Below are 16,297 nucleotides of genomic sequence, written 5' to 3' on the forward strand. Positions count from 1 at the left end.
AGCCACGTCCTTAGTCAGGGAGGTAGCATGTGGCAGTGACAAATGCATGGGTTCAAGAGCTAGACAAACCTCGACTGGAAACCCTGTCTGCAAGTTTGAAAAAGCTGGATGATCTCAGGCAACTTACTAAATTCCTCTGAACCTCCACAGGGAGAGGCAATCAGGCCCAGATTACAAGATCAAGTGAGATGTCTGAGTCCTGGGCACGAATCTTGGTACACAGTAGGTGTGCAACAAAAACGGCTCTCTCTCCTTTCTTCCTGAAGCGTTGATCCATCTGTGTGGGCTGGCAGAGAAGCAGCTGGGTCCCAGCTCTACCACTGACTAACTGTGGAACTCTGTGTCGATAAAATGAAGATAATAATAATACCCACTGCCTAAGATTATTGCAAGGTGTGCATTTTAAATCGATGAAGAGCCTTTAGCAAAGAAGAATATCTCAAGCCCCTTCCAACCTCTCAGGTGGATAGACTAGGAAGAAATCATTGAAATACAGTGACAGCTACAGCAAAATAATAGGTACAAAACAACTCCATAAAAAATGATTACACGAGAACTTAAGTCATACGAGCAAAAGTCCAGGTAGAAGAGTTCCGCCGCCTGTGTTTAAGTTCTACTTTAGTGACTTTGACCTGGGGGACAGTAAGTACTGTATCATGGTTTCTGTATCATTCCTTTTCTGTATCATGGTTTCTGCAGCCATAAAATGAGCCCTGCTCCGCAGGGCCGCCATGAGATACCTGGCTCACAGCTCTATCGTCACCATCACCACCATCACCACCACCACCATCAGCCAATGCGACTCTCAAGAAAAGAAGCCTAGGCCGTAGTAGAGAATAAAATGGCTTTTACTTTCTGTTTTGGGACAAATGCCATCAGTTATCCAGCTGACACAGCGAGGCTACCCCTCGGTTTATCCAGTGCTTCTGGGGCATGTCTGTTGGGAGCTCAATGGAGAGGACGTAGTTGGTGGAGTGGCCTGTGGTGGAGAGGGTTCCTCTCCGGGCACTCGTTTTGTAGACTGGACACACATAAATGTTCTGATGCAGAAATGTTGCGCTCTCCCCAGGTTTCAGCCAAATGATGGGCAATGGGTCATAGAGGATTTTGGGGAAAGACTCTGCAATCTGCATCCCTGTCCGGTCCCAACGGGCACCTTCTAAGAAAAGTCCTTTTACATAGGCCCCATCTTCTGGGTTTCTCTCCATGCCTGTTTCTTGTGCCATTACCTAGAAGAGTGGAAAGCTGTGAGTTCCATAACCTGCCATTTTCCTATGTGGGGTAGAAATAAGGACAACCTGGTTGTAATCTCTGCATCTACCAGGAAGCACACTGGATGACAACAGGGCTTCTGTGACATTTCTGCCAGCCATACAGAGCCAGGTCTGATCCTGGTCACACTTGCTGTCCTTGTGTATCCTAGGTATACAGAATGTGCTCAAGAAGGAATCAGGAGGCCACATTAACTATAACTTAGTAATCTTACACAATCCTTTACGTTTTGGGACCTGGATCTATGAAGTGAAGGGTTAGATTCAGAGGCAGGCTGGTAAAACAGTTCTGGAATGGGGGTGGAAAGATGAAAATTTTACCGGGGATTGAAATCAGGGGCACTCAACCACTAAGCCACATCCCCAGATCTATTTTGTATTTTATTTAAAGAAAGGGTCTCACTGAGTTGCTTAGCACCTTGCTTTTTGCTGAGGTTGGCTTTGAGCTGGTGATCCTCTTGCCTCAGCCTCCTGAGCTGCTGGGATTACCGGCATGTGTCACTATGCCTGGCATGAAATTCTTGATGTATAGCTTTTTGTCCATTTTTTGTGGTGTAAAGACTCACACCATGGTTAACTCCAGGCTACCAACTAGGAACCAGTTCACAGAATCCCTGAGAATGTAACAACTGGCTCTGGTGAGTTGGTATGAGTGAGTCTCAGCATACCAGTTTAGATTAAGAAGTGGTAAACTCAAATTCCTTCAGATAAACAGAGAGGATGGTCCAAGTATAGAATAATAGGGAGTGGCAGGGATTACAGTGAACCAGAGAACACAAGCTCCATTTAATACTCTATTTTTTTTTATTATGAATGGACTGTTTTCCTCCACTTTTTAAAACATTTTTCGGTACTGGGAATTGAACCCAGGGGCACTTGACCACTGATCTACAGCCCCAGCCTTTGAGACAGTGTCTTGCTAAGTTGTTGAGGCTGGCCTCAAACTTGTGATCCTCCTGCATCAGCCTCCCAGATTGCTGCACTTACAAGCCTGTACCACCTGGCTATTTTTTTTCTCATTTCTAAGGACTACCCAAGGGTATTAATATTTTTCCAAATAAAGAGTCCACCATGTTGAATAGGCTTTATGAAAGGATGCTTCCATTTTTCCTGGCATGATGGTGACAGAAGAATCCTCTGAAAAGATTCCTTTTTATATACACAGAGACAACGCCTTGGGAGTCCCCTGATTACATACAGAATACCTTTTGGAGTTACTATAAATCATGCTAAGTATTTCATTTGCATCTCAGATGCATTTGGGCCTTAACACACCCAATATTTGGATTTACAAAGATATTGGGCAATGTTGCTTTCTCTGACTGGTGGTTTGAGCTGCCCTAACCCAAAGCACCCTTACCTCAAACTCAAATCCAATGTGGTCAATAGGGATGGTGTATTTCCGAGCATAATTCTGAGAGACACCCGTCAAAAAAGACTGTGTGAAGTAGAATCCAGAAATCCAAAAGACCATAGGGGCCCCTTTGTCAATCCATTCCTGCAAAATCAACACCACATCAAAGACAGTTAAAAGGCAGGTGCCAGCAAATGAGTCCCACGAAGAAATATCCTAATTCTCATTTTCTTTAACTTGGCAGCCCTCGGTTTAATTTATATTAAATTATATGAAATAGAAATATGTTAGAAAGAAATATGCTAGAAACATTCTTTTTTTTTTTTTTTTTTAAAGAAAAGCACAGGTGCAAGCTGGTGTTAGGGATACAATAGAGAGTGATGGGGACAGTAGCAGGGGCAATATGTGTCTCGTCTAAGTGAGCAATGGCCACTCAGCTCCAGCAATCGTTGCCATGTATGAACACTGGCACATTGTTTCAGGTCTTTTGTTTTTTGCTGGACAAACATCTGGATTTTCTTTTTTTTTTTTTTTTCCAGCACTGGGGACTGAACTCAGGGCCTCACACATGCTACCACAGAGTTACACCCCCCAGCCCCTTACATTGGAGTTTTTATGTGTAAAAATCCAATGTTCACAGGCTAACTAAAAATTTGTAAATTACCAGGCAGCCAAAACAAGTATATCCATTATCCAAATCTGTCCCATGAGCCTCCAGTTGGTGATATTTATTCTAGTCCCTACTCCTGCCTCTAGGTTATACTTTCTCCAAGGACTCTGCAAAGTCTCTCTCCTGCTTCCAGATCTGGAAAGATCATTCTGGATGCTCAACCTGGGGCGCTGCATGGTTGCCTGCCCTACCCCCTCTACCTCTCAGCTGCTGTTTCAGAATGTTCTGTTCACCTGAACAAGCAGGCCAGACACCCATTACCCTGACTCCCAGGTACCTGAAAGAAGGCCAGGCGGGCCAGCAAGTCAGCCACATAGCCCCCCAGGGGCTTCAGTGATGGGTAGGACTTGGCGGCCCACATAGCTGGCACTTTACCCACGAGCATGCTATTAAAGACTTCCTCCAGCTCCGAGGACATCAGGACCTGCCCTTTGATGGCTCGGCCAAGATCAATGAGGCTCCTGCGAACCACTTTGGTCAGCCTGCAAGAACAAAAGATGTGGCTGAGCCTGGCTTTCCAATGGCCCCAACCTGGCCAACTACGCTAACTCCAGCTCGCTTTCATCTTTCTCGCCTTTAAAAAGTCAATGAACATATAATCATTAATTGAGGGGGAAAAAAAATCAAATGACCCATTACCAAGTTAAAGATAACTTGGATATAGATCTTTTAAGATTTTTTTTTCTATGTAAACAAATCATTTTTAATGGGTTCCTCCCATATTACTTTTTTGTAATCTTTTTTTTTTTCTTGGAGAAATCTTTCCAATTCAATAAATGAGACCCAAACTGTCCTTTCTTTTGACCTCAAAGTGTTCCGTTTTAGTTATTCCCCTATCATTGAAACATTATTTCTAGGTTATTGTCATTATAAACAACAGTTCAAGGAAAATCCATGCATATCAATCTTTGTGCAAATTTCTGATTATTTTCTTAGTAAAAGAACTTTGGGGGCTGGGGATATCTCTCAGTTGGTAGAGTGCTTGCCTTGTATGCACAAGACTCTGGGTTCAATCGCCAGCACCACAAAAAAAAAAAAAAAAAAACAACAAAAAAAACACTTTGGGGTCAAAGAGTACATGCAGTTTCAGGGCTTTTGATCCACAGTGCCAAAGTAGTTTTCTTTATAGACTGTGAGTGCACACCTGAGAAAAGCAACTGAAGGGCAGTCTGCAAGATGCCAAATCACCTGCCTCTCTGGCCTCCATGTTCTGAGGCTCTGCCCAGCCCACAGGAAATTCACCTGAAGATGCCAAAGAACCTGCCACCAGAAGGAACCTCTCATCTTCAAAGATTTATGCAATCTCAACCCAATGGGCAAGAGAACGGTTCAATGCCAAAAAGGGCCTCTTGGCTGTGCAACCACTGGACATTGTATCAGGAGGAATTGAAGGTTCAGACACTTGGCACATGGGCCTGCTGAGGGGTCAAGGGGCAAAAATACCATCTAAGGGGTCACATCATGGGCCTCTGTTTCCCTCAAGGCCTATTATAACTATGAACTCTTGCCAGTTTAGAAGTTTTAGTGCTTAAGAACATTTCTGCCAGAAGATATAATAATGGCCCCCTGGGTTAGAAGCTGATCTGTCACCTAATATTTTGGACTTCCCATGCCATTGGGAGAGCAGACAAAAAACAGGTAGTGGGGCAGGCTGGTTGCTGAAGATGAAGACTGCTGATACCCTGTCCTCTTGTACACGACGGCCAGTTGTAGTCTGGAGAAGGCCCCTGCAATTACCAAGAAGGAGCTCCAGTGGCCTTAAGGGAGAGTGGGTAGCTGTAGAGGAGGGAAGCCACCAGGTCTGGTGTCTGATTCAACCAACGAGGACTACAGCCCACTGTGCGGTGGCATCTGACTCACAGCAGAAGTGCTGTGCATGTCCCTCCGGGGTGCATATCCCAGACCTTCCTTGGTTTCCCATGTGGCCAACCACATGTTGACTTTAGAGACTAACCCTAAGATTACAGAACCAGGAAGTTCTCGGATGACATTTCTGCAGGTCCCTAGTCCTCTAGAGCCAAGGCTGTCTCTAAAAGTGAGCCATAGCCCTGTGAGGCAAAATGGAGATAGCAACACAGTGTGTGCAGCAGGAAAGACCTCGGAGGCAGAAGTGATGAGTTTTAGCCCACGTGGCTCTGAGTTAGTCTTGAGACTTGTATCAAACCACTGGTATGTCTGGGCCTCAGTTTCCTCATCTGGCCTATGTGGTCTTTGATAACCCTTCTGGTTTTTTTGTTTTGTTTCGTTTTAAAATTTTTTTAGTTGTCAATGGACTTTTATTTATTTATATGCGGTGCTGAGACTCGAACCCAGTGCCTCACATATGGTAAGGACCTTACCATTGAGCTACAACCCCAGCCCAACCCTTCTGTTTTGAATGTTTAGAAATCAAATTGAGTTGACCTAATGGGATTTGTACTAGAGTAATTGGAAGAAAAGTGAGGTGGGACTAGAAAAGAAAGACAGAGACCCTTGGTCTCATGGCTAGCACCTAATACCCCAACTCTGTGGAAGAGGGATTTTGTAACCACTTGCTACATGTACCTTGATTTTTACACATTGGCTGAATGCATTGGCTCTGAAATCAGACAACCTGGATTCAAATTCAGTGCTGACATTAAGTAGCTGTGTGATATTGGATAAATTCCTTAACCCTTCTGATCTCAATCTTATATTACAATGGCCATTAGTAAAGGAAGGGCCCCAGGGGCCTATGGGAGACTGAGTAGTAGAGGAGGGTAGCTATTCGGTCTGGTGTTGGAATGGACCAATGAGGACCACTGCCTATCACGCCAAGATGAGCTTCCTCATCTATAAAGTACTAGTACAAGATTAGTAACTGCATGATTTGAATGAGAACCATGCGTAGTGCTTGGAACCATATCGGGTACTGATAGGGGCTCAAAATGTAGCTCCAATGACTGCTTTTACTATTAGCCTGTGCTTGGTTTCAGTTTGAACTTGACCGTAGATGTCACATGAAGGTGTGGGACAGAATAGATGGGAGTGATTTAACCCTGGGCCAAAGCAGGCTGGGGATGGCCCTATGGGTGGGGTCACCACGTCTACATAGCAGCTCCTTATCCAGTGTCCATTTCAGCTACTGCCATGAGATCCTGCCCTTCATGCTCCGACTCCCAGGATCCGACAAGATCCTCTGGCCCACCTGTTGAATCTGATGACCTCCTGCCTCAGGACAGTGTTCATGGATTCCTCATAGACCACAGGGTACAACTTCACCACCTCTTCCAGGTCAAAGTCTTTGGGAAGCTTGGCGAGTATGTCCTGGGCCAGCTCCTCAACCACCTCCTTAAAGTGCCAACAACAGAGATGTAGATGAGAAATAAGACCTGCAGGCTGTGGCTTTATCGCCTTAAAGTTGAAGTAGTAAGCACTTTTTTTTTTTTTTTTTTCTTTTTAAACATATTCTATCCAACCTTTCTGGAAACTCCCCTTCAGAAGCCATTTCTGCCTCTGGGGGTAAGGTGGGCACTCATCACCCCATAAGCCTTGGAATGATGGACATCACCCCTTTCCTAAAAGCAAAAATGCTGAACCATGAGCTGTTCTCACACCTGGAGTAAAGGCCCAAGGACTCGGTAGGGACTTCCTACTCAGTCAGGTAACCTCAGACAGCAATGAACCCTCAAAAACACCTGTCTTCAAGGTCACCCCTGGCTGAGAGTCTCCACAGCTCTCACAGCCAGCTCCTAAGGACCAGCTGTTGCAGATGGGCTGTTTCTCAATCCCAGTGACATCTGGGAAGGCTGCAAGTTGTTACCCAGCATTGAGCAAGAAAAGCCCAGGGCACTGGGTTTAGCCAAGTAGGGAAGGGTAGAGGCCTGGGGGACCGAGGAGAAGTTAAGGCCTGGGTGTGGAAGACCATGGTTCTGCCACGCTCGGGGTCTGGGAAGCTAGAATGTGCACTTCTTTCACACCAGCCAGGCTGGTCTGCCTTCAATACCAGTGACCACTTATGGCACCACAGACCCTATCACAAAACCCAGTGAGTGAGATTCCCAACTGAGAGGGGCTGAATGTGAGCAGCGGGGGAGGCAGGGAAGGGTGGAGTGGAGCGGAAAGAGAATGGTGGAAGATCCTGTTCTGGGCCTGGCTCTGCCTCTGATTTTGCAAAGACCTGGAGCTGGTCACTTCCTCTCCCAGGGTTCATTTACAGACTGGGTGAGTGCTTCACAGAGTCTGCACTGGGACCCGTAGAAGTACCCAGAATGATTTTAGGTGTTTCCAGAACATGAAATAAATGTTGAATTGCATGGTGAGAAAATCACTCTCTTTTCAAATTTTAATCATCTTTCCCCTTTCATTCCTCTCAAGTAGAAAGCCTTGGATTAGTGCTAATTTAGCAATTCTGGAACACTTGCTCATCTTCCTTCTTTTAGCAAGAAGCCAGCATGGTCTCAGTTCCAGGGCTTTGGACAGCCATATCATCTGGAAAGACCTTAACTGTTTAGCTTCCTTTCTCTCTCCCTCCCTTTCCTTCCTTCCTTCCTTCGTTCCTTCCTTCCTTCCTTCCTTCCTCTCTTCTTCCCTTCCTCCCTTCCTCCCTTCCTCCCTTCCTCCCTTCCTCCCTTCCTTCCTTCCTTCCTTCCTTCCTTCCTTCCTTCCTTCCTTCCTTCCTCTCTTCCTTCCATGCCTATCATGACTTTAAAGAAATTATACTGGGTTTCCACTTATGGTTCTGATATACTGGTTTTCAAATAAATGTTTTTAAGTAAAAGAAAATTAGTTTTAAAATATTACATACATTGAGTATAGGTGATTCATGGATATAGCAAAAAAAAAAAAAAAATCATGAAGGTTATATAGGAATAGTTGACACTGTGGAAACCCTGATTCTTTTTCAGCTCCATATTTAAGGATCCTCGGTAATGAGGGGAGAGCCCATCCACGCCCTCGGGGGTCTGCCAGGCCTCTCTTTTGATGTCTTCCTGGTCATCACCCACAATCCTGTGTGCCCAGCGGATGAAAACCAGCCTGGGAGTCTGTATCATGTCTCTCCTGAGGGGTTACCTGAGGGGACTTTCCACTCCCTCCTGACTGTCTAGGGAGGGTCAACAGCACCCCTTGAAAGAGCTGGTTGGTTTCCTGGTTGTCCTTGGTGATGTCGGCATTATCATGGAGGCCAAATACTTCTGGGTGGGCTGTGATGGGGAGGGTCCTCACATAGTCGATATAGGACTGGAAAAGAAATCTTGAGTTGACAAAAACGCAGGGTCCCCGGGGTCCCTTGGATGACTCAGGGCTGGGCTGGGCCAACCTGAACAGGAGTCACACTGTGTCAGCAATTGCCCCCCAACCCAAGGCTGGGTGAACACATCACAAGCTCTTCTTCTTACAGTGTTCTGGTAAAAGCATGAAAGCAAATGGGCCAAACAGCCTCCATCCAAACTCCGACTTCCTCTCTGTTCCCCAGAGTCCAGGTTTTAAAGTTACAGAGAACAGGGTTTGGAGCCTAGTCCTAGTCCAGACTAACTGTGCAGCCGGAGCCTGTCATCTGAATCCCCAGTTTCCTTATTTGTAAATGGGAAGACCAATGGCTATAAAGGAAGAAGAGGCTTGGGCATCTGACAGGCAATTGATAGAAGTACTGCTCTCCATCCTTCCTGCAGATGTCTTGTTTCCATCTTACCTATCTTACCTATTTCATTCTCCTGTCCTCCCTCCCCTTGACCACATTCTGAACCTCTTTTTATAAGCAGCAATTAAGAGCTGGTTCACAACCACAGCTTCATCTTCTCGTCCTTCTCTTCCCCTCGCCACCCCAGGAGGATGCCATACTTTCAAGGACCTTGTCTATCAAATATCCAGCATTTGTTGAACAGTAACAACATCTCCCTTGAAGGCATCTGGAATATCTGAGACAGTTGATAAATCCAAGTAAGGAAGCCCAAGGCCACCTCTAGGCATCTATAGAGACTACTGAGTCCCTCTGGGGAAAAAGGTAGTTCTTACCTGGTAGGGGCCATGGGGAGGGATGTAGTAAGTCTTTCCAGGTGCAAGGAAGTACTGGTCCTGCTCAATTTCCTTACAGTAGAACGAGGACAGAAGGGATAGCAGGAGACGCCTGTCTTTGTCATCTGTCACTCTGCCTCCATAATTACATTCCCCTGGGAACAACCAACAGGGAAAGAAGTTGAGTCCAGGGAAGGTCATCACGAGCTTGGTCATTAACCTGAAATGGGATTTTTCTGACCAAGAAGTGCTATTGGAAACAGTGGCCCCAGGGACACAGGGCTGCTGATGTCATATTCAGCTTGAGCTGAGAAGGACATGGTTGCTATAAAAACAATGTTCTCCATATTCAAAATTAGAAAGAAAGAGAAAAAGAAAACACAATCAGCAAAAATTCCACCAAAGATAAATACCGATGAGGCATCTTCCAGACTTTTCCCCAAGTATCTGTATACATCTATGTGAAAGGCATCACAAAAACTTGGCTTAGGACAAGGACTTTGGAATGAGACCGTCCACATCTCTACCACTTAACAGCAGTTTCTTGTTGAACAAAAAGTAGAGATAATCGTCATACCAACCTTATAACGCTATGGTTAAGATCACTTGAGATGATGCTTAAGAGGCTTAGCCTTCAGGAAGCATTTAATTAATTATAGCTGTTACAAATACATATATTTCAGAAAAATAAGATTGTCCTATATATACTGCTTTGGGATCTCTCTTTCCCCGCCCCTCCCACTTCCTCATTGTTAACATTATTCTCTGAATCAGGATCTCTACACCCAGAGTTTTACAAACAGGTGACTCTTTGAGGGGACATCAGGGTGGGCTCATTCCCAAGTTCAACCGTTTCAGGAAAAGACAGATTTGCAGACAGAAAGAGAGGCCTCAGGTCCTCTTGGCCCTGACATAGAGGGGTGTAGTGTCTAGAAGGTGGGCCTAGGTGGCAAGAGAAGGGAGGTGTGAGGGAAAAGAGGAAGCGAATGCAGAAGCCGTTCACCTTAAGCCGGCTAATCTAGCTTTCTGCAGCTCTGTGGACGTCTCCAGGCTTCTAGCAAGGTCAGTTTGAATATGACCGCTTGTTTCACTGCTAAGGAGGTTTACAACACACTTGAACTGCAACATCAAAGGGAGAGTGGTTTTCTTCCTGCCGAAGTCAGTGTGGCGTGTTCGAGAGCACCCAGGGTTGTGGCACAGGTCCCATCGCCACTGTGAATTCTCTTCAGGGGACACTCTTACAGGCTCATTTTAGGCTTATGAAGGAAGGCTCATTTCTTTATAGTTACATACATGTCTGCTTTTTGTAGCAAGAGCAAAAGTTCCTAGAGGGGGCCAAGATGAACCTGAAAGATCTTCTAAACGGTCCCAGTTGCAGGGCTGTGTCCCAGATCGAGAATGGGTGACTTTGGTCCCTCTGACTCGACAACCTTTCTAGATGAGACCTGACTCTGGTCAGTGTTTGTAGAGAACTCAGTGATCACTGCATCTGGTTCTTCTTTCCTTCTAGGCACATAGAGTAGAGGAGGGCCAAGTGTGACACATTCTTGTAATTTAATTGTTGGTGTGAGCCATTCAGTGCTATCCCTGTTGAAGTGACCACACAAGTATGTCAAAATGGTAGCAGTAAGAATTGGTGGAGGAGCCTTTACCAACTGTGCATCTGATAGATAATCCTAATGAGCAGAAACCAAAGTCGATCTGCACTGGGCACGTAGAGTGGGTGAGAAATGGACCTTTGAAGTCTTTCACTCTTGAGGTTTGGGGATTGTTGCCTCTGCCCAACTAGCCTATCCTGACTGGCACCGTTGGAAGTGGACGATCCTCAAGCTGGCTGGCATAGGCAGGGCAGGTTGGTTTATGCCCTACATGGTCCTCCACTAAGACCACATTTCAGGACGATCATGCACTTATTCTGTGGTTTGAAGGGATCCCTGAGAGGTGCTTCTGCATGGCGTAGAATCATGGGAACGTGACCCACTTTGAAGACGCTCTTTTACTAAACTAAGACCCACTGTACCTGAGCTGTGTATGTCACTTGAGGTTTTGTTTTAGGGGACACTGTGCTGGGTTAAGGTCAGCATGGCCTTCTACAACTGAATGTAGTCGCTCTCATGTAGGGTTTTCAAACTCGGCACTCATAACATAGTGGACTAGTGAGCTCTGTGTTGTGGGGGCTGTCCTGTGTGTTGGAGAATGCTTAGCAGCATCCCAGGCCTCCACCCAGCAGATGCCAGTAGCATCCTCTCTTTAGTTGTGACAATCAAAATATCTCCAGACGCTGCCAAATATCCCCTGAAAAGAAAAGTTCAGAATGACTGTGCTGAAGCCTGTCTCCCCTCAGCTGTAAGATGGGGTTACTGATGTGAAGTTTGTAAGATTGCTGAGAAACTCAAAGTGTATAAAGTGCACGTCACTGCTTGGGGAAGGATCCAGACAAACTTAACATATGGACCTGAAGAGGGAATTGTGTGTGATCTTGAAGATGCTCCAGTCTTCCTATGGAGATGCATTTTGACCTTTGGCCATGGCATGTCATCTCTAGTTTATCTCCCATCTCTAAGATCACATTGTATATTCCTTGAAAGCAGCCACCAACTTTTATGCCTCTGCATTCTTCCATATCATATACTAGAATGGATCGGGTGACAATGTTGCTGATAAATTGCTTAAATACAAGCCAGCTAGGAGGGTCCCCACCTCAGGACCCCTCTGCTGGAATGCTTCCTTATTCCTATTCTTCGTTCTTCTTCCACTCGTAAAATTCCTACTCATCCCTTGAAATCCATCTCTTAAACTTTCAGAAATGTTTCCATGATCACCCCCACTCCACCCACTCCGAGATTTAATCATCGGGCTGCTTTTCTGCTTTACAAATGTTTTTCTTATTGAAATTATCACTGTAATATCATCCATTTATCATTTCTACCTCTGTAGACTGTAGATTGACCATAGAGAATATTCCTTCATTTTCTTGTTCCTGTTTTTTACTATATCCAGAATGATGACCAGCATTAGGAATGAATGAAGGCGGGAACAAATAAGTCCGTAGCGACAGGTACTGGAGGTTTACAGCAACAAAGCCCCTCCCACAAATACCTGTCAGGTAGGTCAGAGCTTCAAATGGCACCTCCTTGTAGTCATTGAGAAACATCTGGATCTGCCGCATACTAATCCTGAGGTCGGATTCATTGAATTCATAAGGAATATTCCAACCTGCAAGAGGCAGAAGAAGAATTAGAGGCTTCAGTGCTGAGAGCTCTTAATTTCCACTCAGAGACTGTGCTGGTGGAGTTAAGCATCATTATGGATCAAGAGCCTTTTTCAGCCCTATGAATATCCAGCACCGGGCCAACTATTAGCCTTGACATTTATTGCCAACGTGGGAACCATTCTGCCTGAGAAAACATCCATTCTAAAATCAATTTCCTTATGGGTCTCCCCATTTGTTAAGGAAGATGTTAACATCCTGGGATTTGTGGAATGAGGATGATTCAGCCTGGCTGTAGTAATGCACAGAGCTCCAAAAATAACACTGAAGCGTAGCTGAGAGCAGTAGCTACGACTGTGCAGCAGAATGAAGCTGGCTTTGAGAAGTGCCTTTCCGGAGCTCCTGGGAGGACTGGATGGTTGGCCTTAGAGAAACTGCCACTTGGATTTCCAAGGGTCAGTGATAAATGCCCGCTGGGCTGGACAATCACATAAATGTGTGCACAGAGACCCGTGTATGACAGCAGGGAATGGAGGGCCGTGTGCTGAACCGAGGAGTTTAATTTCCTCCTAAAAATTCACATTCATATTAAAACATAACAAGATAATAAAATTCATGTGCTGGCAAATGAAGCACAGTGGGGTTCCAAGCCAAACTGTTGCATGGATTTCTAGAAGCCTGGCATGGCAAAGAGGTGGGGGGAGAAGGTGATGGCTGAAATGCAGGTGCAGAGGGAGCGTCCTTCACCCTCCATCCTCCGCGGAAGAGCCGTGTCCCCCGCGGAGCTAACTGGGGCTGGCCAGAGTGCAGAGGTAGGAGGAAAGGAAGGAGGCTCAGAGAATCACCGTGAGGACGATTTGTCTCCTTATCTAACCCAAAAGGACTGTGGGGATACCCTGTGGTAGGTCCTTTCATGGCTACTGAACAGAATCAGAGGCAAACCCTGGATGAGAGAAAGTTCATTCAAGTTGAACACCCTGACACGGGATTTGAAGGTAACAGTTTGGCAAACCTGCTCTAACAAGATCATTCATTACTTGTAAGTCAGGCCAAGGGTAGCTCACATTGATAAACAGGTTTATTATTAGTTTGGGGGAAGAATCATAGACCAATGTCCCTGCCGTATTTCTGTCTCTATGGTCATGCACATGTAAAGAGCGTTACCTAAAATGTTATAAGTCACCTGGTGACAATACCCTGGAGAATGGTCCTGGTGCCTAAGACAGACACACACAGGGCCAAGTGAAGAGCCTGCAGCCTTCCGGCTATCACATTACTTCAGTAGGTAGCGACCGCTGATTCTGGAGCGTGGCTTTTTTCCCCTGACATCGACATTAATATGGTTATTGGGTTGTCAGATTTAGCAAATAAAAATACAGGACACTAAGTGAAATTTTAATTTCAGATAAATAACAAATAACAAAAGAGTATACATATGTCCAGATTATTGCCCAGAAGAGATTCTGTTTTTCTGGTCATCTGAGTGCAAAGCTGAACACCACTTGTAAATACACCTCCATCTGTCTGTGATCCTCCCCGCCAGGCAACCCAGGTGCAGTCGTGGCTCACCTAGGGGTCCAAAGTTCCTCCTCTCTTGAACAATGGCGTGGAAGAAGCAAAGGCCAAACAACAGCTTTTGCCATATCACTGGCTTGGCACAGCTTTGGAAGAACGTGGGGTCTGAGATGGGGTCATTGAGGTAGGAGCGCAAAAGGTTGGCCCGAAGCCCTTTGGGGGGTTCGTTGGTCATTTTGATCCCATTCTGGAGAATGCTAACTGGAAACTTCTCTGATGGATAGCTGGTTAACCAGAGTCTGGAAAAACAATGGATTCAACTCTTGAGAGCAGTGCAATCAGTTATACCGAAAAAAAAAAAAATAGCAAAAAATAATAGCTATCATTTATTAAGCATCCCCAGATGCCAAACACGTGCTAAGAATTTAGTATGTGTCCTTTGATTACCTTTGATCCTCACAGGCACCCTGTGAGAGATTTACCATCCCATTACCAGCCAGAACACAGAGGCATGGAGCAGTCAGGTGAACTTAGAAGTAGCTACTGTGCACCTAGGACTCCCTGGCTCCAAAGCCCCTGCTCTTGGGCCCCTTACTTGGACTTTTTGAGCATCAGTTTTCGGTAAAGAACTACTCAGGCACCCTCTCACTGACTGAGGTGAGCAAAGCATTGTTTCTGGCCTCTAGATACTCACAACCTTCTTGCTAAGGAGAAAATGGGGACCAGGAAAGAGATTAAAAAACAAGCTAACAGGATGGTAGGCATTATAAGACTACAGGGAGACAAGAAATAATGGGCTGTAGGATCCATGAGAGGAAGGTTTCAAGAGGTTGAAGGGAACCAGGAAAATATCAGATTAAAAGCAGTAGCCCGGTGAGAGAAATCTCGTCCATCATCTGTTTTTGTAAATGAAGTTTTACCAGGACATGGCTAAGCCCCTTCATTTACATCTTATCTACATCTGCTTTCACCCTACAACTTCAGAGTTTTCTAGCTGCAAGAGAGACAATACGGCCTGCAAAGCCTAAATAAATTTACTGTTTCTCTCTTTAGAGGAAAAGAGTCCTGACCCCAATCAGATAGGAAATGGTATTTAATACAATGGTATTGTGGGAAATTTCTTTCTTTAAAATGCAAATTTTTATTTATGTCCACAAAAAAGTGGGAATATATGTAAATGTGTTTAGAAGGAAACAAAATTTGTGATTTTTCTACCTGTAGGTTGACATTTTGATATATAGCTCTCCAGACTTTGATTCGTCTGTTTTTCTTATCCAAGCTCAAGTCACGCATACACCATGACGTCCTGGTTTTATTTGTTTGCTAGACATTAGAGAGACTGCCAGCAGGTGGATGGCAGATGGGTGGTCTTTAGAGATACAGGACACAGGCCGAGCACCCGCATGCACGAGGGGAGCTGGGATGTGGTTAGGCTTGGTGGGCAGCTGGCAGTGGTCAAGGGCCAGGGCTGGGAGACAAGAGGAAGGGTCCTAAACTAGGGGTCCTCGGCCCAACGTCAGCCTTCAGAGGGGCAATCTCTGGCTCACACCATTGACAGTCACACAGTGCTATAACAGTTTTGAAATAGTTTCCCACTTCTCAAAGATGAGGGCTTTCTTTTAAAATTTTAGATCCCAACTTTCTCTTTAAAATCGTCAGAAAACCTACTCACAAGAAGCCCGTATTCTGCATAATGATGAATAAGCATTAAGCGTTAACACGTCAACAAGATGAGATTTTTCTTCATCAAGTGTCATCAACGGCCCATGAATCTCAACACCATCCCAAACCAAATAGTGTTCATGAAACTAATGGACTTCCCTTAAACTCTGTCCTTGGGCAGCTTCCATGACTGTAAGTCAACCGTGGGCCCTAATGTGACTTCATAAACAAGCACCACTTCCCTATTTTCAGGCAGACCTGAGCAACATGAGAGCAACCAGCAAACATTGTTGCCTAGAGCAGACGTCGGCAAACTTCTCCCACAAAGGACAGAAGAGTCAGTATCTCAGATTTTGTGGGCTCACATGGTGTCTGCCTCAACTACTCAGAGCACAAAAGCAGACACAGACAATACGTGACTAACTAGGGGTGTTTTTCAATAAAACTTTATTTATGCACACTGAAATTTGAACTTCACATAATATTCATGTGTCATGAAAGGTGATTCTTTAGGGTCCTCCCCACCACCTATTTGAAAATTAGACTGCAGTTCATATCAAAAACAGGCAGCAGACTGGATTTAGCCCACAGGCCATTCCCTGGCCTAGAGTCTGGAATTAGAGACTCCCTGCACACTTGAG

The 16,297-nt window shown here is 45.3% G+C and overlaps 1 protein-coding gene across 7 annotated transcripts in view; it reads right to left on the bottom strand.

Moving 5' to 3' along the window:
- Positions 1-568: 568 nt before the first annotated feature.
- The window catches only part of DNAH3 (dynein axonemal heavy chain 3), a 463,090-nt gene continuing 447,361 nt past the window's right edge, over positions 569-16,297 (bottom strand). For 4 of the 7 annotated variants that reach the window (XM_079120028.1, XM_079120033.1, XM_079120027.1 and 1 more), the window contains 8 exons: positions 14,049-14,293; positions 12,368-12,484; positions 9,269-9,423; positions 8,327-8,494; positions 6,462-6,604; positions 3,573-3,777; positions 2,632-2,769; positions 570-1,229 (listed from right to left, as the gene is read on the bottom strand). In XM_079120028.1, the coding sequence (XP_078976154.1) occupies positions 876-1,229; positions 2,632-2,769; positions 3,573-3,777; positions 6,462-6,604; positions 8,327-8,494; positions 9,269-9,423; positions 12,368-12,484; positions 14,049-14,293 (1,525 nt within the window). In that variant the 3' untranslated portion in view covers positions 570-875. Of the gene's footprint in view, positions 1,230-2,631; positions 2,770-3,572; positions 3,778-6,461; positions 6,605-8,326; positions 8,495-9,268; positions 9,424-12,367; positions 12,485-14,048; positions 14,294-16,297 lie in introns of those variants that run through there. The other 3 variants (XM_079120029.1, XM_079120030.1, XM_079120031.1) reach the window with 3 other exon arrangements.

The sequence above is a fragment of the Sciurus vulgaris genome (genome assembly GCF_902686455.1).
Source record: "Sciurus vulgaris genome assembly, chromosome: 18".
Taxonomy (NCBI): Eukaryota; Metazoa; Chordata; class Mammalia; order Rodentia; family Sciuridae; genus Sciurus; species Sciurus vulgaris.